Consider the following 24,415-nt stretch of genomic DNA (forward strand, 5'->3'; position numbering starts at 1 on the left):
TTGTCTTACTCTATTGGCATCCCTAGTGTTTCTTTTCTTCTCAGGGTTTGACTGGAGCCTTCACTTTAAGTGGGAGCAGATCCCTATAGAGCAGAAGATGTCCAGAACGGACCCAACCCAGTCCATAAGGTACCAGTCTCTGTTGGGCTTGTGCAGCTCTCTCTTTGAATGCCATTGTTAAGACTTCATCTTTGCATCAGGAGTGCACAAGAACTTGCCTTGTGAGGACAAGATACCATCGCAGTCGCTGCAGATGCTGTGTGAGGCATTTGTCCTGTGAGATGTTTGAAGCAGTCATGTGACACGTGTGAAAGCTGTAATTTATCAATTCACTACTCCTTGAATAATGTAAGAAGTAATGATTTTAAGTTAAACGCATTTACAGACCGTTGCAGCCCATTCAGTCTGTCTACTCACGTGGCCCCTATCTCTCTAGTATCTGAGTGCCTCACAAACTAATGAATTTATCCTCTTGACAGCGTGTGAGGTCTGGTTGTGCTATTATCCCCTCTTATGGATAAAGAATTAAGGCACAGAGGCTGAACAACTTGCCCAAGGTCACACAGGAAGTCAGTGGCAGAGTCGGGAACCAAACCCAGTCCAAGGGCTTAACTACAGGGTCATCCTTCTTTCCCAGCTTTGAATGTTCACGTTTTTGACTGAGATGGGGTGGGGCACATAATGGCTTCTCTGTTGGCCAGTGTAGTCACTAGCTGGTTCACTACTGTGTACAGAGCTTTGAGAAAACTAAAGTGTGAAAAATGCTGACAACCCCCCCAAATTCTTGTCTATTTAGACAGCAAGATGCTTTAACTATAGCACCTAGGAATTGGAAAGCATCTCTGTGAATAGTTTGTGAGCCCTGTAGCGGTCCTCACGGTGTCTCATGTTTCCGAAACCACCAGAATCCTGACAGAACAGCAGTGGGTATATGCAGCTGAGCCTTAGTAACAGTCCAGCGGTTGTTTGGATCCCACTGTGCCCGTGTGATTCCTTCGTATTGAGTATGTTGTGCAAAGAGCAAAAGACACAAGACTAACCTTCTAAATACTGTGATAGAATCTAACAGGGCGAGGAAGGTGGGTCTATTGGTGAAAGCACAAGACTTGGAGTCAGGAGATTTGTGTTGTATTCCCACCTCTGCTGCAATCTCATCATGTGATTGAGGTGAGGAACTATGTCTGGCCAAATTTTCCTCATCTGTAAAACGGAGATAAGGATAATGGCGGTGGCGCAGGGTTACGAGGCTTAATTAATGAATGTTTCTAAAGTGCCTTGTGATCTTCAGATGAAAGATCCTGTGCAAGGACAAATTATGATTGTTTTGTTATGCATTTGCCCTTTCTTCCTTCTCTCTAGAACACCTGTCATAGCAGGAGGCATCTTTGTGATTGATAAGTCCTGGTTTAACCATCTGGGAAAATATGACACTCAGATGGACATCTGGGGAGGAGAGAATTTTGGTGAGTTGTGAAATTAGTCATTTCCCTCTCTTTCCCCCCACCATCTCCCTCCTCACACAGAAAGTGACACCAGGAAATCTTTGTCAGACAAAATATGCTTTCCTGTGGGCATTTCATGTAATTAATATATTACTTGCAATCCACAAAAACACCCCGTTCCAAAGATCTGTGTATCAATGTAAGGTTCTAGACATCAGACAATCACAGTGTCAGTCAGATCTATATTACTGGCTCATGTGTATATCAAAGATATAAGCTCTTTAAGGTAGGGACCATCTTTTTGTTGTATGTGTGCATAGTACCTAACAGGACAGGGCCTTGATCCTTGAGTGGGGCCTCCTAGGTGCTACAGAAATACACATAAATAACAATAATATCTGTGGTACTTAACATCAGATCTTTGGGAGAGATTCTCTTTCCTGACCCACTCCATAGTCATACAAGTCTTCAAGTGGAACATCACCACCATTCAACCTTTCTATAGACATCCATTCTTCCCCTAATAAAGGTGAGTTCTTATCCCATGACAATGGCTTTGAAATGTAGTGTTCCTAGTATGTCAGGCCTCTTTGGGAGTGGAAGCTGGGTACAGATACTCATAATGAAGACTCTTAAACTGGGACCGAGCTCTAAACCCTCTGAGGAATATCTTCCCAGGTACTGTTATTTCACATAGCAAAGCTCTGAAACCTGCTTCCCCAATACTACCAGAGGTGACAATTTGAGGCATCTTTTTCTCCCAAACGAGATGATGCCTTGTGCTGTAGAATCATCACATGTAAGTGAGGGTTAGAGAGAGCAGCAGAACTGAAAAGAGGAGCACAGAGAAATCAAGTATTTGGGGCTCGATTAAAATGAATTGCTGGTGAGGGAGAGTGGAATTAAAATAATTAATTTATTTGTCTTTCCTGTTAACTGAAATGAATCTGTACATATCTCTTTCTGTGTTTCAATACCTCTTGTAGTAATAAAACCGCTCCCTCTGGCCTGACTCTCTGGAACTAGAAAGTGATTTTGCTCACTATTTGAGCAGTTCCAAGCATGGCTTTGTCTGCAGTACATATTACTTGGGATTACCTAAGGCGCTTAGAAGAGTATTTTCCATTAGACGGAGGGAACCCTCTCTAAGACACATCGGAAATGATGATCTGTAGAATTCAGACATGTGGCAGTAGGAGAATCATTAAGAATATGATAAAGCTGCCACTAATTTATTCCGTTTGCATTATTAATTAAGTTGCAGATAAATCCCCTTTAAAAGAATAATGTATCCCGTGCTTTCGGCTTCTGAAAGAATAAACTAGGAACGGGGAAAACAAAGTTGCAAGGTGGAATCTTTGTTGTAAAGATCTGATGTCGGGCTACTCAATACTATATTTCTTCAGATTTCCATAAGCCTCTGCTGATGCTCATCTCTTAAATTAAAATACAATATAAAGCTCATTCCACCTTGACACATAAATTATATGTCCATTAGATAATAGGAGGATAATAAAATAGAAAATGGTAATGGATATTTTTCATTTTTGTTTTGTTTATTGAAAACCAGGTTTTTGGTATATGAAAAATCTTGATAATGTTTTTTATAAAAATTTTATTAAAAATGCCACATTTTTTCATGAAAAACAAAATATTTTAATGCCAGCCATTTTTTTGTGGATTATTTTTTTACTTGCGAGTGAGCAGGGTTAAAAAGGAGGCAGAGTATGGGAGGCAAGTACATATCCGAAGGGATATGGTAAAAGGATGCTTCACTACACACTCCCCTACAAAATCCGTAGTGAGGACGGAGCCTTAGGGGAAGTGGAGAAACTCACAGTGCTTGAGTCATCTAAAACTGCAAAGCACTTGGAAACATACAGTACATAACAATCCAACATATGCCCCAGGGGATGGGCTAAATCACCTAGTAGATCTTCTCCGTCTCCAATTTCTATTCCATGTTTGAAGGAAATAAGTCAGAATAAAATGATGTATTGTTGTGCGACCTGCATAATATTTTTGTCCTTTTTGCCTACTTTCAAGGATCCTGTTGCTTTATGGATATGGAATAGATACACTCTCTCTCTGCGTGCGTATGCGTGTGTGTGTGTGTGCGTTTGTGTCCGTCCACATCCACCTAGAATTGAGAACTGTCTTGGTTAACTGAACAAACTGGCTTCAGGATTTCACGATGGATACGTTTGATATAGTTATTAGGATGCAACCTGGCCCAGAATGAGTCAGAACCTAGTTCCAGGAGTGAAAAACCCAGTTGGATACAATCCCAAAAGAAACGTATAGCTTGGCTTTTTTCAAAGACCTTCCCTGCCTATGAGGCTGGGGAGCTTTCTTCTGCTGCTTGTCTCTCAACTGATCCCTGTTGGGCACAGACTGTCTGGGATGTGTGAGAGGAATCAAAAGATAGCAGTGAAAATGTGACTTATTAACATTTTCTCCTTTACTCAGAGGCAGAAGTAGAAGCCATTTTAAAAACAAATAACCCACTCATGTTAAACACCCTGCCCACTCCTTCCAAAGGAGCTGGACTGGCAATCTGGGGGTGGGAGGCCTGAAGTATGGCAGCCATGGGGCCTGCATGGCAGATTTCAGGCTGAAAGGATTTTTTTTTTAACTTCTTAATGTTGTATCTCCTGCCCCATGGCCTGAGGAAGACCCCAGCAGGAGTGGTGCCAGGGTTTTTGCCGCCCTAGGTGGCAGCGCTCCTCCTCTGAGCATTCGGTAGCGGGGGTCCTTCCACTCCGCGTCTTCGGGGCACTTTGGCGGCGGGTCCCGGAGCGAGTGAAGGACCCGTCACCAAATTTCCGCCAAAGACCCGGAGCGGAAGGACCCCCCGCCACCGAATTTCCTCCGAGGACGGCAAAATGCCGCCCCCCAAATCCTGCTGCCCTAGGCGACCACCTAGGCTCGCCTAGTGGAAGCGCCGGCCTGGACCCCAGGCGAGTAAAGTTTTTGAAGGAGAATCTATATGATCTGAAGTCTCTGGAGGGCCCCATTGTTGTAGGGAATCTTATGCAAATCTCTCCAACTCCCCAGTTGACTTTTTTGCCTATTACCCTTCCTTTTTTGTTGCTTTCACCTCCACATGAAGCGCAAGTGGGGAACCCATCCAGTGTGGCACAGTGATTAAACTCGGAGGGGGGGACAATGACGGACAGACTCATAATCCTTAACAAGGGCCTGTCTCTTCTGTGATGCAAATGAGCTTCTGCACATCAAAGCCCCTGTGTTCCTACAATTCTTTAACAAAATGTTGAAATTGACTTCAGGATCAGCTGGGTTTCTGTAAGCAATGGGTGTGTGTGTGTTTCTCTCAAATAAACTGGACTGAATTCTGCTCTTGGGAGAGGTAACTTTGAGCTGCAGCCCAGTGTTTTCACTCCTCTACCATTTTTGGCAGAGCCAAGTGAGTTGGGAGCATTATAATGAGATGGTGTGATACAACTGAAACATTAATGTGAGATGTACCACAGCTGCTGGGATTCCAGGGGCCAGGAGAGGAGAAGGGCAGGGGAGATACAGTGTTTAGATGGGCAGTGGTGGCCAAACTTTGCCATGCCGAGGGGCCACAAGCACCTGAGCTAAGCAGACACATTTAATTGGATATACGTAAACCTGATCAGCTGGGTTGTTGCCCTGAAATTAGAGGGAGAGAGCAACCATGGCCCACACTTGGCAACTGTGTATGATATGCTCTGCTTTGAAACTGTACTCCAGGGTGATGTCAGTGGGGGTGTGGCAAAGGGAGCAGGACTCCAGGCATGGACCGCTTAAGTAAACCAAAGCACCTCCCTGACTCCTCTTCTCACTGTCATTTCCTATTCTCTCTCACATATCCACCCTTTTCCTAAATCTGTTCCTTTCTCCCATGCACCTACTCTTCCCTGTAGACTTGGCACCAATTCTGACTTCTTCAGGGGTGTCTGTTTTCCTGGGGCAGCCCCATCTCTTGTAGACAGGGCTTGTGGGCCACTGAAGTCTAGTGTAATGTCAGCAACATCTGTTGCCAGAAGCCATTCTAAGTGTCTAGCAGCCACAAGGCCCAGGATAAATGAGTAGGTCTCTTGCTAAAGGGATGGTCTCAGAGAAAGGAGAGGGACAGGAGGAAGGTTGGGAAGTCTGAGAAGGATCAACTCAATTTTAACAAAGAGAAACAGGTTCTCTTTCCATCAATTCATCCTTCCTGGTTTTACTGTGGACTGTGTCTATGGCATCTACGCAGACAAAGGAGGCAAAGCCATTCAGGTGCAGTGTATGAGGTGACTTTTTTTGTTGGTATTCTAGGAAGTTTTACTTGTATTGCTTGTCTGGCTGTACCTTCTGATGCTTGGGATCTCTTCCAGAGCTCTCCTTCCGAGTGTGGATGTGTGGTGGCAGCTTGGAGATTGTTCCCTGCAGTCGAGTCGGCCATGTGTTCAGGAAACGCCACCCCTATGACTTTCCAGAGGGCAATGCACTGACCTATATCAAGTAGGTGTTGGGATATCGCAATGGCAGATGGATCATCTTGATATTTAGCATGGCTAAATAATCCTACATCTTTCTTTCCCCCTTTCCCTTTTTTTTTGCCTGGGGATTCAGGGAGGATGGCACGTGATTGAACATATAACAAAATTCAGCCTGAAACCTCCTGCCTAGGCAAAGAAATTGTGCAGGTGCCCACTGTATAAAGCGTATCCCCTTCCTCTGGAATGCTAACCCAGAAGGACATATCCTCAGGCTATGGCTACACTGGCGCTTTACAGCGCTGCAACTTTCTCGCAGAGGGGTGTGAAAAAACACCCCCCTGAGCACAGCAAGTTACAGCGCTGTAAAGCGCCAGTGTAAACAGGGCTCCCAGCGCTGTAAGCTAATCCCCTCGTGAAGGTGGAGTACCTGCAGCACTGGGAGAGCTCTCTCCCAGCGCTGGCGCGCGACCACACTTGCACTTCAAAGTGCTGCCACGAGAGCGCTCCCGCGACAGCACTGTGAAGTTTTGAGTGTAGCCACGGCCTCACTGTCCCTACGGATCCCAATCCTGGGTATTCCTGGCCCCGTCCATCTCCTTCTTTCCAGCTGAACCTGCCACAGGACTCAGCAGTTCTTTGTCACATTTTTTGTTACTGATTAGGAGATAGCACATGAGAGTTGCAGGTCCAGATGTACTACAGAGATGTATCTGCTGTGAGAAGAGCCACATGGGCAGCTTCCATTGTAGCAGAGAGAGGAAGAGAATAAAAATGAGAGACGTTGGTAGACGTGTTGGGAGGGAGAAAGAGGTTGTTACAAAAAAACAAAGGGTGATATTGGTCTGTGACTAGTCACAAAGGGCACATTTAGACAGGGACAAAAGTAAACTAAGCTAAAGTGAACTAAGGCCACTTCACTTCTAAACGAGAGCGTCCACACAAGCTTAATGCATTTTAACACTCTTTAACTTCACACCTTTAGACTTGGTCTGTGCTTAAAATTTAGGTCAATATAGGTACATCAGTCAGAGGTGTGAAAAATCCACACCCCTGACCAATACAGCTATGCTGACCTAACCTCCAGGGTAGGCACAACTAGGTAGACAGAAGAATGCTTCCGTCGACTTAGCTACAATTGCTCGGGGAGGTGGATTACCTACAGCGATGGAAAAACCCCTTCCGTCACTGTAGGTTGCGTCTACACTGTGAGGTTACGCTGGCATAGCTGTGGTGATGAGTTAACTTTCCTGAGACCTGGTCTACACTTAAAAGTTAGGTTAATATAGCCACGCCCCTGACTGATGCAGCTATACCAATCTAACCCGCAGTGTAGGTGCAGCTGTGTGGACAGAAAGGATTTTCCATTGACAAAGCTACTGTCATTTGGGAAGGTACTTTTCCTACACAGCCAGAAAAACCTCTTCCATCATCTTGGGCTGCATCTAGGCTGCACTGGCAGAGCTACGGTGCCACAGCTATGTCAGTATACTCTCCATAGCGTAGACATACCCTGAATGTCTCCATGAGCACGTTCCTAAGTTGCCAATGTTCCTTTATCTCCAGCTCTTGGGGGAGCTGCCGCAAGCTACTAGCACTCAGCATAGCTTCTCCTTGCCCACCTGCAGGAACACCAAACGCACAGCAGAGGTGTGGATGGATGAGTACAAACAGTACTACTACGAGGCCCGGCCTTCTGCCATCGGGAAGTCATTTGGAAGGTAAGCAGTCCCTGAGCCTGGCTAGCAGCCTTCCTGCTAATCGGTTTGTTCACGGGAAATTGCTTTCGCACTTTCATTGGGAGAGGGTAGAGAAAGGCTAAGGGCAAAGATGCCCTGCCCAGCACTATCTCAGAACCACAGCTCAAATGGCTGGTTAACAAGATTTACTTTTAATTTACTTTATTTTAAATGGCAACATATGTCCTTCCTCCCCTGCAGTGCCCTACTTAACTTGCTCTAGAATACAAGGCCAGAGGGACCCTTAATGAAATTAAAAGGCAACAAATTAAGTGGATAGAAGAAAATACATTTTTTTACGCAGCATGTAACCAGTCTATGGAGGTCTGAGCTGAGCAGGTAACTGATCAGACATTCCTGTGCTTATGCTGCATCCAGAGCCAATGGGACTGGCTTTTACTGGTATGAATGGCCATTAGGCGTTAGGGTTAGGCAGGCTGGCTGCCCCACAAAAACCAACTATAGGTCAGGTTCACATAGTTGTGGGCACAGGGGAAGTTGCAACAAGAACAGTGAACTTCCCAAAGAAGATTTAAAAACCTAAAGCATATTTATTAACTAGGAGAGTACCATGAAGCCAAACACACCTCTGTGTGTATCAGTCTATGGACAGCACATTGATATTACTGCATTGGCTTAGGAGATCCCTGTTTATGGTTGTCTCTCGGACACATGTATGTTCGATACTGATGTATCTCCTACATGCACTCAGCTCTGTAGATTCAATATGATGTAAGTGCCACTCTGTGTTTTACATCATGTTTTATTTCTCATGAATTAATAAATGATCTTTTAAAAATGTCTTTGCCTGCCTAACATTTATCCGTCTGTGGTCTGGCCTGAGTGCGGCCCTTGGGCCAGAGCCCAAACACAATTCCAATCCCAGGTCTTGTGCTGCCTGTCTGTTTGTGATGGAGAGCTCTCTGTTACATGGGGTACATGAGTCTCCGTGAGCCCTCTGGGGCCAAAGCCTGCAGCACCGTTCATGTAGATCTCTTAGTGGCTTCAGTAGCAGCTTTGTGTGAATACAAGCTGAGTCAGGGCTGCAGGATTTGGCCCTCAGTAATTACATAACGTATAGTACTGGCTCTGTAACGCTAACATGAAATGTACTTTTAGAAGGCTTATGTCACTGGTTAAAGGAACACCGTCAAGGTTAATTGGGCCCCAAATGTGACCTGCTTCCTTACCAGTTATTTCAGTTTATAAGATCTATGTAGTTCTTTATAAGGTATTATGTATTATGGCTGCTCCCAGTTGGGTCCCTGAGGATGGCAGGAGAAAGAGGATGCATAAAAACAGACTCTTTCCCCTCCACTCACCACACCCACAGAGGGTGAGTATATTGATGAGGGGGAACCACTAGCTCTGCCAGCAGGATCGCACGCCCCAAGGGAGGAATGTTTGACTGGGCTGGATGTGGGGCCAGAGCCCAGTTCTCCCCCATTCCTGCACACCAGCTAGAGCCAAGAGAATCGTCTGTGGCGGGGTGTGCACTGAACACTTTTAGTACAGGGCTATGGGGTGCAGCATCAGAGCACAGTCCCTTCCCTCCCGCACCAACCGTATGGAGACATTATGCCCCCAGTGCTTTGTGCCTTCTCCACTACTCAAGCACTAGGGCTGCTCATCTGCCCCATGCCAATCGAGCACCCTGGTCTGTAAGAACCATAATTTAACCCTTGATGTATTCTTTCCTTTAGAACAAAAGCTTCACTACTCCTCTTCCAGGAAAAACAAAATCAGTGCCAAATGCCAACTCCTGAGCTACCGGACACTGACAAGCCAGTGCGTGCAGCACAGCCATAAGGAGCCCTAGAGTGACAATGCAGTTGTTTTTTTAAGTGACCATTTAAATTTAAAGTTTCCAAGGAGTCATTGTAAACACAGGAAAAATATCTATTACAAAAATGATTAAACACACCCTTGATCAGTGGTAGTGACCTGTTTAGTTTCCCAAGCCTGTCTGGGAACCAGCGGTTGTCTGAGTCTCTCTCAGATGCATCCGAAGAAGTGGGCTGTAGTCCACGAAAGCTTATGCTCTAATAAATTTGTTAGTCTCTAAGGTGCCACAAGTACTCCTGTTCTTCTTTTTGCGGATACAGACTAACACGGCTGCTATTCTGAAACCTCTCTTACAATAGAGCCCCACAGGGACACACAACAATGAAGACACCTTCTCAGCTCTCCAGTGGTGCCACTGTGCTGTGTTGTTTTTCCCTGAGCTAGAGGAAGTGCAAGAAATTGCCTGAGTGTGTGTTCGTTTCTTCAGTCCCACATCAGGAGGCCCCTGCATTCACCCGTCCTTGTCTCCCATTTACTTCAATGTCCCTGCTCTGCCCCCATCACATTGGCCAGGAGGCCAAGGGCAGGGGGGTGACGTTATACAGCTTCACACATCCCTAAAACTAGCTCTGCCCTCCCTGCTACCCCTCATCATCTCCATTCACGGTATCATTCTGAACAACATGCTTTTGTTTCCAGTATTGCAGACCGCATGGAGCAACGCAGGAAATTAAACTGTAAATCCTTCCAGTGGTACCTGGAGAATGTCTACCCAGAGCTCAAGTGAGTTAACCCTCAACTCTTAGAAAGCTGGAAACCAGCTCTCTGAAAGGATGCGGAAGGTAGGCCCGGGAGGAAAGCACTAGCCTCAGAATTGAGGAAGATCTGTGGCAGCTGGGAAGTAGGAAGTCAGGACTCCCAAGTTCAGAGTAAATCCTGCTTACCCCTCTCTTTTTGGTGAGAAACCCTCCTTGATTTCCTGGCCTGCACTTCCACTTGACCCACCACCAGTTCTAGCTTGGACATTTGAGCTGGGAACAGGGAGGTGGAAAAGGATCTCTAGGAGGGAAGTGGGGAGAGGTGCAGCCAGCAGGTGGGCTGGTTGGATAGAGCACATTTTTGGGAGAGGGAAGGAGTGGCAATTAGGAGACCTTCAGGAAGCCAGGTGGGGCAGCACCCATTGTTCGTAGGAAGAGAGGACATGCAGTCAAAGGAAGTCAGGATGTGTGTTGATGGGAGAAGAGCTGCAGACTAACATGCCTCTGGAAATGAGTCTGTTAAGATCTTAAAGCTCTGTTGTGTGAATGCCTGTTTCTGAATTTCTGGTGCCTCAGGGATCTGAAATAAAGCGGCTTGTTAAGGTATGGTTTGTATATGAGCTTATGGCATTGCTGGAAGCGTGGAGTACAGCTCCCTCTAATCTAAGTCTCCAGCATTTTTGCTGCCCACTGTACTGAAGTCCAGGGCCAGATTAACCATTAGACCCAATAGGCCCAAGCCTATGGCCTCTGACTCTGGAGTCCCAGTGGCATAATCACATACAGCCTGGAGCCCCCAAGGAACAAACTACATGGAATTGGGTCTGCCCCAGGGCTTAGATGTGAGATTTTCAAGGAAAACCCCAGATTCTGTAGCAACTGGCCTTTGTGAACTGGTAGCTGGCACTCCTCCTTCTGAGTCAGTACTGTACCAGTGCCCTAGCCCCGTGTTAGTGAGCAGCCATGTCTACACTAGGGCTGTGTTATTAGAACGTGTTAGCTAACACATTCTACCAACACCCCTTTAAATCCTAGTCTAGACAGAGCCTACGACTCAGTAGGGTTAGATGACGGTGGTTAAAAAGTAGGTAGCCGGCTGGAGCTCTGTCTACACTAGCGAAGTTCTAGTTGCTACCACAGAGGAGATGAACTGGTGGTAGAAAGGGGGAAATTTGGGGCAGGGGAGGCTAGCATAGACAGCTTTTTGCTGGAAGTGCTGTCTGTCACAGGAGATGCAACACTGAAGTCCTACCTTCTTGGGGATATTAAGGATCCCCCAGCACTTTTTGAAAGTAAGGGATACTAACTCAGAGTTCTGGCCAAATCCTAACTCACATTCTGCCTCCTCAAATTCCCTCAGACATTTCTATTGGATATAATATTCTTCATTTGCTGGCCCCAACTATTGTGCTGTGTTCCACTCTAGAGGCAGACGCATTTCAGTGGTGGTTGGAGTAATCTCGATATAAATACGTACAGTGCATCGAGACACTTCTGGCTATAAAGTGCCATGCAAATCTTGTCGTTTTTCTCCCAGGGTTCCTGAAAAGGAGCTGGTTCCTGGGATTATCAGACAAGGAGGACATTGCTTGGAGTCTTGGGGCCAGGACACAGCAGGAAATTCTGTGGCTGGTGTGGGAGGCTGCAAAGGGACAGTGAGCAATCCCCCTGTCAGCCAGGTGAGGCAAGCTTGAATTTGGCTCTTTATTCCTGCTTGCTGCATTTTAGCAGCTTTGACACAGTGGTACTGGGTGGATAAATGTTTAGGAAAGGTGTGTATGTGATCTTCAGCATATCGGAGACCCTCGGCAGTGTGTCCTGACAGTCGACAGTAGCCGCTTCTGCACAGCCTTATAATAAGTTACAGTCTCTCTGCTGTAAGGGGTGGACAACATGTGAGTCAAAGTTTGACAATATGGCCCATAATGAAACCACTCAGATTAAGCTAAAGCATTGCATGCTGGGACTTGTGTTCTCCACTGGCCACATTTCTGTTTCCAAGCTGGGGTGGCCTCAGGCGTCTCCATTTTATGCAAATTCGATGTGGGCCTTGGACTTTGTGGCAAATTGTTACCATGGCCCTCAGTTTGACAAAGATCTACTGTATTAGATATAGATTCATATAAGTGAGATGGACATTAATGGACATATACAGATTCACAGGCAATACTCCATTAACCCTTGAGTGCTACAGTGTGCACTCAGGAGTTGAGCTACTTCTCATTTTCTCTGCCTATCTCATCCCTATAGTGCAAAATACAGTAAAGAAGGGACACATTATTTCCGCTAAAGGTGAGCTGCACTAGGGTTCATGCATTACACTGGAGCATTTGGCCTGGGTCCATAGGAACTTACAGACACCACTTGCTGGGCACAGTACAAACATTCATAGGATTTTGAAGTGGTTAATATACTCTTAACTGGCACAGACGCTGGTGGAAATTGAAATCTTTGCTATAATTACTGGAAGAATATACACCTCTACCCTGATATAATGCGACCCGATATAACATGAATTCGGATAGAACACGGTAAAGCCGTGCTCCGTGGGGGGGGCGGGACTGCGCACTCCGGCGGATCAAAGCAAGTTTGATATAACGCGGTTTAACCTATAACGCAGTAAGATTTTTTTGGCTCCTAAGGACAGCATTATATTGGGGTAGAGATGTATTTAAATACCGATTCAGGAATGTTAGTCTGCACTTAAATAAAAATGTTTAAAGTACTTTTTAAAACAGTGTTTGTAAGGGGCAGTGTCTGGTTAAAAAGCAGTTTTTAAAGAAACCTCATTTCTTTATGTTACTAATAACACTGAAGATGAATGAAACGTAAATAATTTTCCAGTGCTAGCAATTACAGCCCTGCTACCAAGTGGCATGCTACCAGAGCCATCATAGATCCTCCCCTGCTACCCCAGAATCTGTGTGGATCTGCAGGGTGTGCATTTGCAGGCCCCACAGCTTGTTCCATGGAAGGGGACAAACCAAAAAAAAGACTTTTCCAAAAGCTACATTCTGGATCAAATTTGACCCAACACTGTCTTCTTTAAATAAAATCATACCAAAGCGCAATTCTAATCTGAGAAGTGATTTAGTAAACCAGCATTCTGGGAAACAGTTTGTCTCTCACTGTCTCCAGCGCAAACACACCCAGGTTATGAGAAAAAGATGTGTGGGTTTTTTCCTAGCTGCCAGCCCTGCAAACTCCACTTGGGGTCTGAAAGTCATGCACGTCATCACGAGTAACAGAGATTCTCTAAGCCAGAATCTGTCCTTCATGGACTTGCTCAGGTGTAACTGAGGGAAGAATTTGGCTCTGCAGTTGGAGTTTAGCTAATAACTCTGTTGATGATGGGCGAGCCAGAATAGAACTCAGGTCCCGCTCCTGAAGTTGGCTCCACAGGGCTAACAAAATGTAAGATATAGGGGGAGAGAATATTTGTCACTAAAAGTCAGCAAATAATACTTAGAGGGAAAAGATCTGTTAAGTAAGAAGATGACATTTTTACAGTGGTTTTCAGAGTAAAGCCACACTTTATGGTAAGCAGCCAGGACCCCAGCTGCTGTAAATTGGCATAGTCCCCATAACTTCAATGGGGGACTACATTACACCAGCCCAAGATCTTCTCATTTGACAGCCTTGCTACAGCAGGGAAGCAGCCTGAGTAAACAAAGGGTCCCAGTATGCTATTTCATGCCAGCAAATGCTCATTCACATCTGTTATCTGTTGGGAAGAAGTTTGCAGCTAGCATCCAACATGCCATTTAATCAGACTCACTGTGCCATTTCACTATTGTTTGAAGTCACTGAAATGTATTGCACTCGGTCCCTCTGCTGGGCCACCGTCCCAGGGAATAATAACCTTAATACTTGATGGGGTGGGTGTCTATCAAGTGGCAGGAGGGATCACTGCAATGGTTTATTTTCTATGGATGTGTGTGTGCTGTATGGAAGTGTGTGGATTTAAATGTATGTGTTTTGCCTAACTTGATAAACTGTCTGTTATCCCCATTGGACAATCGCTGTTGACTTCTGGGAGAAGTAGGCAGTGAATTTGCCTATTATGTAAAATAATCAGAAACTGTTTCCCATTACCTCAATTAGGAGACAGGGTCCTACCTGCTTTGCAGGCCAGTAGAACCCTGGTTATGTAAGGGTGCTGCGCAGGGAGACACTTGGAACCCATGGATAATCTGACTATTGGAAGCCAGCCAGGCAGGTTTTGAAGTTCACATGTCAGGGTTCCCCAAACCTGAACACAGACTTCAAAGCCTGGTGCCAGACCTGCCCAGAACCTGCCAGCTCAGTCCATGGGAGTCTCTTCTCTGGTAAGGACTGAGTGAGGACTCCAGGATTTGGTTCATTTTTTCTGTGATATCATTGCTACCTTGATGATGGAATCTGTATCTTTTTGTTTTCTCCTCCATAGGAGTGGGTCTTCAGTGACCCTTTAATTAGACAGCAGGACAAGTGTCTCTCCATCACCTCCTTCTCCACCGGATCTCAGATCACACTGGAAGCATGCAATCAGAAAGATGGCAGACAGGTATTGTACTGCCTTCATCATGCTGTCACTGTCCCGTGTTGGTATTAGTGCCGCCTAAAGACAAGAATTGGCACTGGCAAGGTGACCATATAAACTAAAAGGTCTCTTCCATCTCTAGATTCTAGGATTCATCCCCCACATGTACATTTTTTGTCTTTCATAAACTCTGATGTGACCCTTCCCCTTACCAGGGATGGGATACAGCTCACATTGCTCTGAGATACCCAATGGAAGTGGTGAACGTGTCATCATTTACTTATTTAGGGATATGTAAAATGTGCTTATCACTCAAAGCTGAGCTTGCCTCTTGGGGTGGGGAGACAGGTGCCTCACACAGCCAGGACCAAATTGGGTTCGAGGCCTGAGTTGTTAACTGGACTGGACAAAGCACAATAGGGGAACAATCCTGCACTGCTAGAAAATGAATGGGCTTGATGACTTATTAGGGCTCTTCTATTCCTGACTTCTGTGCTTCCCTCAGCAGTAAGGGAGAACAAGCATTGCATTGTCCAGGGCTGTGCTGGCATCTTTGCTAAGGTACCTATTGCCTTGGTAGCACAGAGATATGAAGCTGCATAGCCTATGACCAGTCCCCAGCACCATCTGCTCTAAAGTACTACACGTGTCTGAATTTAGCCCTTGCCAAAAAGAAAGTGATTTTAAAAGCATCTGAAATTCAGACAGGCCAGGAGCATAGATGTCTGCAGAGAGTTGGTTAATGCAAGAGTCTCTCGAAGAGCGGTCACTGGGAATACGCTGGGACAACTCTCACTGTTGAAATTAACCCTGCAAGAATAACCCAAGAGGGCTGTACTTTCTTGGGTCTTTCCCCCTCTGGGCGACCACAGGCACCCCTAGCTGTGTAATTAGATCTCTCAGCTCTCCATAAGTGCGTTACTGAGTCCTCCTTCCAGTAGCAGAGAGGATCCTGGCAGCTGCCAAGATCATCAACTGCCCCCTCCTCCAGGAAGGGCAGAACTGGGGGAGCAGTGGGGCCTACCACCTTCACAATGGCAATATTGTGGGGGCTGATCTATGTTTCCCTCCCCACAGTATTTCCTCTGTACCTAGGGAGAGTGCAAGACAGGGCAGCCCAGGCCTTTCTCCTCCTCTGGCTCCCCCCCCCCCCCCCCACTCCTTGGCTCCAAGAAGAGGGAACCGGAGCTGGGCTGAGTGGAGAAGGGCAGCAGGGTGGAGCTGCATCATTTCTGGAGTGGTGGGGGGGGGGGGAGAAAGGGGACAGGCTGTTTCCCCACCAGGGTTAAAGCTGGGGCAAGGAGCAGGATGTTGGGTGTCCTGGGTGCCTGGGATGAGGGAGCAGGGACACCATGCTGCCACAGCCACCCTAACCACCTGCTTCTCCAAGGCCAAGATGAGTGCCTGCCCTGCCACCCTCTCCCACCCCTTCAGCTGCCTTTGAACCACTTGTCTGCAGTCCAGATCCTGAAAAGTCCAAATCTCTTCCTCCCCATTCACCACAGCCCTCTGCTGAGGGCACTAACAGAGAACATGTTCCTTGAGACTCACCCTCAGACACCTTCAGTGGTGACCATCTCCCTGTTCCTACCATTTTCTTCCAAGACATTATCTGTGTTGTCTAGGACCACCCCCGTCAACTCTAGAGGGCAACTGAGTTCTCTTGCTTTGCTCCTTCTCCTTCCCCTCTCACAATTCTCTTTCCTCTACTCTGTTCCTCTCAGCTCTCCCCCTTTACAGGGGGCCAGAGTGCCGCTGCTGAGCCTGGGGCCACACAGCCCACCCCCAGCTCTCCTCCTTGTTTGGCTGGCAGGACACTTGATGCCCAGGTTGCACCCTTCTTGTCCTGGACTTCTGGGCAACAGGATTTTTTCCAGCCTTCTGGGAACTATATTTGAACCTAGTGGTGGCCAATACAATGCATACCTTTCAACACAGCCCCCAGCCTTGAGTATGTTAGAGGACATGGGAGTGCAGTACGGTGACTTTGCTCAGTGCATCTTTCCCATCTCATTCTGCTCTTTAGTGCTTACAGCACTGAAAAGTTATTGGGTAGCTGACAGCTGGAAACTGGGTTAGGAAGGTGAGGAGAGAAGCCCACTCTGCCATATCTCTGTTCCCAAACACTCTCCTTGTTAGCCCAGACTTGCACTGACACAGGAATCACCTGGTAGCTGCCAGCTTCAGTTTCCACTTGATCTGGGAGCTAGCAGAGAAAATCTCAGTCCCCAAAATGAAGTTGAGGCATTGTCTCAAATGCAATGCTAGGAAAAGGGGGGGTGGGCAGAGAGGGTGTGTGAAAGGGAGGACCCCTACTAGTTAAAGATCAACATCAAAATTAATAACAGTGGTTGCCAGACTTATGGGTGCGGTTACACAATACCCTTTGTCAGCCCAGGACACGCAGCCAGCTTGAACACTGCTCGAAGAGAGAGCTCCAGCTGCAAGAATCCGAATTTGGAATTTGAATCCCAAAAGTTCAGAGCTGTTTGCATCCAGGGTTTACCATTAGCCCATTATATAGAGATGGGCCCAGATTCAAAATCCAGATCCAGGGTTGGATTCAAGCCCATGTATCCCATCCCATCCCCACAAAGTTCAGGAGTGTTTGGAACTTGAGCTTTGGTTCATCCCCATCTCTAATTATTTGAAGCATTTAAACAAAATCCTTGTTAACAGACTGTCAGCAAAATCATCTGCTAGGTCAAGTCCTTGATTTGAGTCCAGCTCATCCACATAAGGTAATGGAAAACAATGACTCACATCCTTAGTAGGCTGGCTCCAAAGTTTTAGTGTGCGCATCTTTGTAATAAGACCACTATAAAACTGTCCCATCAATGCTGTGTAAATCACTCCAATGGTGCAAGGAATCCACGCGTGTTAGTGTGCAATGATTTTTCACTTCGGGCTAGAGGAGCTCACATGCCTCTCTGGCGCAGAGGACGCTGGCCCTGCTGGGCTAGAGAAGAAGGCAGAGGTGGCAGAAGCTTGCTTTGAAAGGGGGAGGGGAGCCTGAAGTTTGGGACAGAGAGTGTGCACTGAGGAGCCTGTGGTCAAGGTGCAGATGGAGCTTGGGCAGTGCCAAGTGCTCTGGCAGCTGCAGAAAGGCAGAACAGAAAGGTGAGCAAATGTTTTGTTCTGTAGCCAAGCCAGAGTAGACTGTGTCGCAACACCGGGAGCCTTGCTCTGTTACTGAAAGACAGTTTGATTTGATGTTCAGAAAGAGAATAAAGACTTGCAAGCTGTAGGCCAGTCAGGTCATTCAAAGACTGTTGTTTTTGCCAGAAAGGCAAGCAACAGTTTAATTTGCAAGCCATATCAAAGTAGTCGTTGTAACAACAAAGAACAGAGTCAGAATAAGTCCATTTACATATATGCAAGAAAGCACTTGATGGAGAGATCAGAGAATGACCCACGTCTAGAAGCATTCCAGCCCCATCACGCTATTCTGTAATGGGCTAAAGGGGACCAGTAACAAAATATATTTGACAAAACCATGATCACGCAACAGGAACAGCTGGTAGCTGGCAGCACTGGTGAAGAGCTAGCCAAGTGCTATGCTGTGTGATCAGAACCAGATTTCAAACCAGATGGACATTATCCATAATAATATTTAGATGTTAGCATTTCTGCTTGAATGTCAAATACATTATTGCATCGCCTCAGACTGGTGGTGGGTGTGGCATTTTAATTTGTAATAAAGTGAGGACAAATATAAGACCAAGTGAGAGTCAGACACTAAAAACAAGAGAATAGAATTGAGAAACCCTGGCAATAAGATTCCAAGACAGAACAAAGTCAATGCAGAGAAATCCCATTAGACAAAAGTATTTCATTGTAATTTACCTGAGAGAATAAGACCCCAGCCTGAAAATTAGGACAGTCTGGTTTTTTGTGGGACGACCAAATCTGAAGTCATAGCTGTCTGCCTTTTTTCCCAGCTTGCTGCTCAGGGATGCATATTATCTGAGATACAGACAAATGGAGCTATGTGCAGACAATCAAAACTCAGAGAAAACTTTACAGTTTTGTAAGTGCCTGAGTCAGTATCTTGACAGTAATAGCCAGGTAAAATGTTCCTTTCAGTATACCACAGCTTGAAAGCAATTTTCAGGAGACATGAGATTTTCTCAGCTCTGATTTCCTTTTTGTTTCAGTTTTGTGAATTTCAGCGCTCACAGGGAGAGTGACAGCACTTGTTAGATTCTGGCCTAGTGCACCAACTGCCATACAAGCTTTCCTATCAAACACCTCTGTTTACACACAATCTTCTGTGAGGTTTCAGAGTAGCAGCCGTGTTAGTCTGTATCCGCAAAAAGAAGAACAGGAGGACTTGTGGCACCTTAGAGACTAACAAATCTTCTGTGAAACATCTCCTGTGATTCCAGTCCTAGGCTCCCTGCAGCTCTGCAAATGCACCTCAGTCACGACCTGCAGTACCCTCTGTGTCAGAGCTGGGGTGCGGGTAGCCATGCCTAGTAGTCAGAGCCAGAGCCCACAGTCATAAGATAGGAGTCTAGAGTCAGCCGAGTCAGGATACTGGGAGGTCAGAAGCAGGAGACAAACTCAAGGTCAGGAGCCATAAGTCAGATGCCAGGAAATCCAAGTCAGGGGAGCAGGAGCAGGTGGTACGTAACAGGAGTGGGTAGTACAAGACTCGCAGAGCAGAGGGGAGCCCAGTTGTTCAGACAGCTTCCTGTTCTTGCTGCTGGCTTAAGTAGGGCCAGCAGGCCAATCAGTCACTCTGGAACTCTGCCAATCGAGCATCAGGGGTGGAGCCTGACAATGAGACTGGGCTTCCTGGGTCTCAGGTAAGCTGCTGCCAGGTGGATGGTTGGAGCATGGCTGCTTCCATGAACCTTGCAGGCCCAGGTTTGAGACCTGTGGCTCATAACACCCTGCTATTCCAATTATCAGCTTCACCCAGTGTACCTATGTCTGGTCTACACCTTAAGTTAACCTAGCTATGTCACTCAGGGATGTGAACAATTCAGTCCCCTAAGAGCTGAAGTTAAGCTGACCTAAGCTCCAGTGTAGACCCTACTAGGTCAACACCTGTGCTGCCATCCTAGTGTAAACATACCCCTATTAATATACAACACCCTGCTCTTCTACTCTTACTTCTTACCTGACCTTGGCTGCCGCCAGTAGCTTCCTGGGTTTACTGAGCTATTTTTAGTCATTTGCAAAAATTCTAGACCTGCTAAGACCCATGATTGCCTGTAAAATTATTTGGACTGACAGAAGTTAAAAACCAACTTGTGCTCACACTGAAATATTACAGTACTCTTATACCTTGGGCTATATTTTACACTATCAGAGTGGAAGGACTGAATGGCTTTTCCTTCAATAATATAGTAATAATATTTGCGAGACAAGGTGGGTGAGGTAATATCTTTTATTAGACCCACTTCTGTTGGTGAAAGAGACAAGCTTTTGAACTCGGTGTGGCTCAAAAGCTAGTCTCCCTCAACAACAGAAGTGGGTCTAATAAAAGATATTACCTCACCCACTTTGTGTCTCTAATATCCTGGGGGGACTTACTTAGCTACAACAACACTGCAAAGGGTAATGATATTTGGCACTTACAGCACTTTCATTCATATATTGCAAAGCACTTTAGTGCACAGTAGGGCTAGTTGGACAGTTTCAAAATTGTGATGACATTTTGATGGGAAAAAGAGAGAAAATTTTTGTGAAAATCATGACTTGTTATCCAACCAGTTCTAGTGGGTAATCTGTATTATCTCCTTTTGACGGAAAGGGAGGCAGGGGTACAGAGAGATTCAGGCCAAAACTTGTGAACAGTTGGCAAGCCCAAGGAGTCATTTCAGAACTGGGAACCCAAAATCTTGAGCTGGCACAAAGTATCCAGCCAGTGGTTTGTTTCACTGCATTTTCACCCAGCACAGGGAAGTGTGCCTTCTACTGGGTCATCAATATCACTTCCCACAATACATAGGTGTTCCTCAGAGGCTCCCATCTAACCAGGCCAAACGTGCTTGGTGGGTGAGAGTTGGGAAGATCACAGCCTGAGGCTGCATGGCTGCAGGTAGTTTCCTGTGAAGGTTTTTGTGATTCCCCACAAACACTCAGTTTCCACCCTCTCCCTGTACCTTTATTCATCTATCTGAGATATCACACCCAATTGTGCTGCCCCAACACAAGGTTGTTCTCAGGGTCTGTGGAGCACCATTTAAAGTGTGCCGGGGGCATAGATTTGTCCCTGTGCCTGACCCTCCTCTTCCCCTCTCAGGCTCTCTCTTTCCCTACCAGCAACCTAACCCCTGAGGTCCATGAGCCCCTAAACATACATACTCCAAATGTGAAAGAGTGGCATTGCACCACTCAGGTTTGGCCCAGCTGCCCCTCCATCAGATGGAGGGGAGGCCAAGCCAAATTTGAGTGAGTGGCTTTGTGACCTGTCGCGGGGGTGGCAGTGCCAGTCAGGTTTGGCTCAGCCAAAAAGCAATCAGGCCACTGCTGGGCAGCCCACTCAAACAGTCTGTGATTGTTCTTATAACTCCTGTGGGCCCTCGAGTGAAGCATAGTGAGTCTCTAGCCACTTTACTGCTTCCTCCTGGATACTGAGGGGGGGAGGAGGGCATAACAACTCCATGCCTGGATGGGGGGAAATTAATGAGATCAAAACCACTGCTTTCACCTAAGGAGAAGAACCAACAACTTCAGCTTGTACGGTCAACACACAAACTGCTACCTGCATAAAATTCCTACAGCCAAATCCAAGCCTGTACTTCCTCCCCCACAACCCACCTACCACTTTCTACTGCACTGAGAGATTCAGGATGACTCTGAAAGAGCTGCTAGGCTTTCAGGTTGTGCAATTAACTGAGAAGTTCATTTGTTTGGTGTAGTTCATTAGCAGGAGGAAATGTGTGGTGCTGAACGCTCCCTGTGTGTCCTCCTGCTGCTGCTGTCGCTGCAGGCCATTCCTGGAGACCGAGCGGCTGGCACCTGCTCAGCGCACAAAGGCTCACAGATCAGTGGGTCTCTAATCTGGAGAAATCACACGACACAGAATCTCCCATTGGGGCCAGGTTTCTCCTGGGGGGAAAAGGAAAGGAAATGTCCCTTGCTAATTGCCATGGTCACAGATATCTAATATCTGGTAAACTGCAGCCTTCTCCTTCACAGCAACAATTCCTAATACAGGAAGCCATAGCACATACGAGGAAAGGCATCCATAGGGCAGATGCAAGGTGGAGAGAAGGCCTTCACATGCAGAGGTATTACCGAAATGAGGGAAGGCACAGTAAGTTCTCTTGGGGATTCCCAGAAGTGGGTGTGCCCTTCTCCCAGTCCTTCATGACGGTATCTGCTGCTCTGTGGATTACTTCCTCCCTGGCTCTCTACACAGTGGGCCTCTGCCAGGTGATAGCCAGTCGAACCTGGAACCTGGATTTTGGGTCCTAGGAGGCAGCAGGTGTTGATGGCACTGTAAGTTCCATCTTGCGCTTCAGGAAGGGTTATAATTCCACCTCCACAATATTTCTGGCCCTCCTCCTAGCACCCTCCCTGATCATATTGATTTCTTCCCGGTGAAGCAAAGGCCAGTCCCCCAACAGGAGCCCCCTTAGTCAGAGCTGATAACAGTGGCAAGCTGAGGGTTAATATTTGTAAAATCACCTTCAGGACTAACTGGACTGAGCGGAGAATACCCTACGTTGCACAATTGCTCTGTCATGCGAGAATAATAACCAGCGTATAGATAAGCAAGAGGACAATGAGGAGCACCCGGACACTGCTGCAGCAGGAATTATAAATAGTGCCGTAATTAAATGCTCTGTTAGCAAGTTGATATAAACTTTAACCACTGGATTTTCACTGAATGTGGCTGGGAGCCTAATACCTGCAATATGTGGCAACCTAAACTGTTCACTGGGTCAGTTACCCATGAATGACAAGGCATATAGAGTTCTAACATTAATCTAAAAGGGGAGGCAAGTCTGACAGTTCCTCTGGGGATATTTATTCCCTGCATATGGCATGTCTGAAATTGCTCCAAACCTTTCAAGCCAGCCTGACGGGCTGTCCCCCTTTTCTCGCATCAATCAGGCAGTCAGGCCAAACATCCTCTTCATATCCCCAGGCTGTCAAGCTTACTGAGCACTCAAACCTTGTGTCCTAACTGGGCCATCTGCTTGACTGAGAAGAGGGAGACAGGAAAATCCCAACAGTCGGGAGTGCTCTGTCCAGTGTAGCTGCTGAAATCAGCCATCTCTGAGTAAATGAATGCCAGAAAACCCTGGTGGAGATCTCAAACCCATGTTATTACTATTATTTATTTATGGTAGCAACCACTACATGTTAGGCACTTTCCAGCCAGACAGGAAGACCCCTGTCCCGAAGAACTCACCATTTAAGCAAAGAGGCAAGTAATGAGAGATTGGGGCTAAGGGGAAACAATACATACTTTGTCCTTTCACTGTAAGCATCACAAGCACAATGGCCACCAAGAGAATTCTTTGCGGGTGGAGCCTTGCGGATGAGCCCAGGGATGTTGCTCCATGCGTAGTGGGCAGCATGGCAGAAGGCATAGAGGCATTCATTGAGATGCTGACAATGGGGCAGTCAGCATAGGTGCCGACTCCGTGAGTGATCTGGGGCTGGAGCACCCATGGGGAAAAATTAGTGGGTGCTCTGCACCCATTGGCAACCAAGCTCCCCTCACCCCCCGCCCCACCTCCTCCTCCCTCGAGCATGCTGCGTCCTCCCGCTCCTCCACTTACCTCCCAGCACTTCCTGCCTGGCTGGCGCCAAACAACTGTTAACACGCTCCAGGAGGGAGGGGGGAGGAACAGGAACATGGCGCGCTCAGGGGAGGAGGCGGGGCAAGGGTGGGGATTTGGGGAAGGAGTTGTAATAGGGGCAGGGAGGGGTGGAGTTGGAGCGGGAACTTTAGGGAAGGGGTTGGAATAGGAGCGGGGCCTCATGGAAGCGGTGGAGTGGTGGCGGGGGGGGCAGGGGTGGGGGCCGAGCACCCATGGCAAAGAGGGGAAGTCGTCGCCTATGGCAGTCAGGGTGGAAATGTTGGTAGAGTGGAGGGGTGTTGGGCAGCTTGAAGTGAGATTAGCTTGGATAAGTAGGGAGAGGCAGAGTTATAAAGAGCTTTCTAGGTGGTGATAAAAAGTTTGAATTTGATGTGCTAGCGGGTGAAGAGCCAGTTGGGGGGCTTTAAAGCAGGCAGCGACATGATCAAATCAATGGGCAAGGAGATGACGACTTGCTGTGGCATTTTATATGGAGTGGAGAAAGGCAAATAAGCTTTGGGGAGGGCAGAGACAGAGATGTTGCTGTAACTAAGATGAGATATAATGAAGGCCTGGACCAGAGAATTAGCTGTGTGGATGGAAAGAAAATGAGGGGTCTTGGCAGTACCAAGGAGGAGGAAGCAACATGATTTGGATGTAACCTGGATGCATGGGACAAGGGAAAGGGAGCAGCCAAAAATACCCCAGGTCATAGGCTGGAGTCGGAGGGTGGTGGTGTTGCAACAGTGACACAGGGGGTGGAAGTGGATAGAGTTTGGGAGAGAAGATAAGGAATCTGGCTTCTCCCATATTAAATTCAAGCTGACAAAATAGTCCAGAGGAGATGTGGGATGGGATGGGATGGAAGGGGCCTGGCTAGGACTGGAGAGCTAGATTTGTGAATTGTCTGCAGAAATTAGACAGAGGAAAGA

General features: G+C 46.9%; 1 protein-coding gene across 4 annotated transcripts in view; it reads left to right on the plus strand.

Moving 5' to 3' along the window:
* The window catches only part of GALNT16 (polypeptide N-acetylgalactosaminyltransferase 16), a 115,387-nt gene that overhangs the window by 87,315 nt on the left and 3,657 nt on the right, over positions 1 to 24,415 (plus strand). For 2 of the 4 annotated variants that reach the window (XR_010600624.1, XM_042849346.2), the window contains exons 8-15: positions 45 to 129; positions 1,360 to 1,463; positions 5,807 to 5,933; positions 7,537 to 7,629; positions 10,132 to 10,215; positions 11,728 to 11,869; positions 14,620 to 14,736; positions 21,868 to 21,959. Coding sequence is in view for 3 of the 4 variants with exons in the window: in XM_042849346.2 (XP_042705280.1) it covers positions 45 to 129; positions 1,360 to 1,463; positions 5,807 to 5,933; positions 7,537 to 7,629; positions 10,132 to 10,215; positions 11,728 to 11,869; positions 14,620 to 14,736; positions 21,868 to 21,959 (844 nt within the window). In the remaining variant the exon portion in view is untranslated. The remainder of the gene's footprint in view (positions 1 to 44; positions 130 to 1,359; positions 1,464 to 5,806; positions 5,934 to 7,536; positions 7,630 to 10,131; positions 10,216 to 11,727; positions 11,870 to 14,619; positions 14,737 to 21,867; positions 21,960 to 24,415) is intronic. The other 2 variants (XM_005305922.5, XM_005305924.4) reach the window with 1 other exon arrangement.

This window comes from Chrysemys picta, chromosome 4, assembly GCF_011386835.1.
Source record: "Chrysemys picta bellii isolate R12L10 chromosome 4, ASM1138683v2, whole genome shotgun sequence".
Taxonomy (NCBI): domain Eukaryota; kingdom Metazoa; phylum Chordata; order Testudines; family Emydidae; genus Chrysemys; species Chrysemys picta.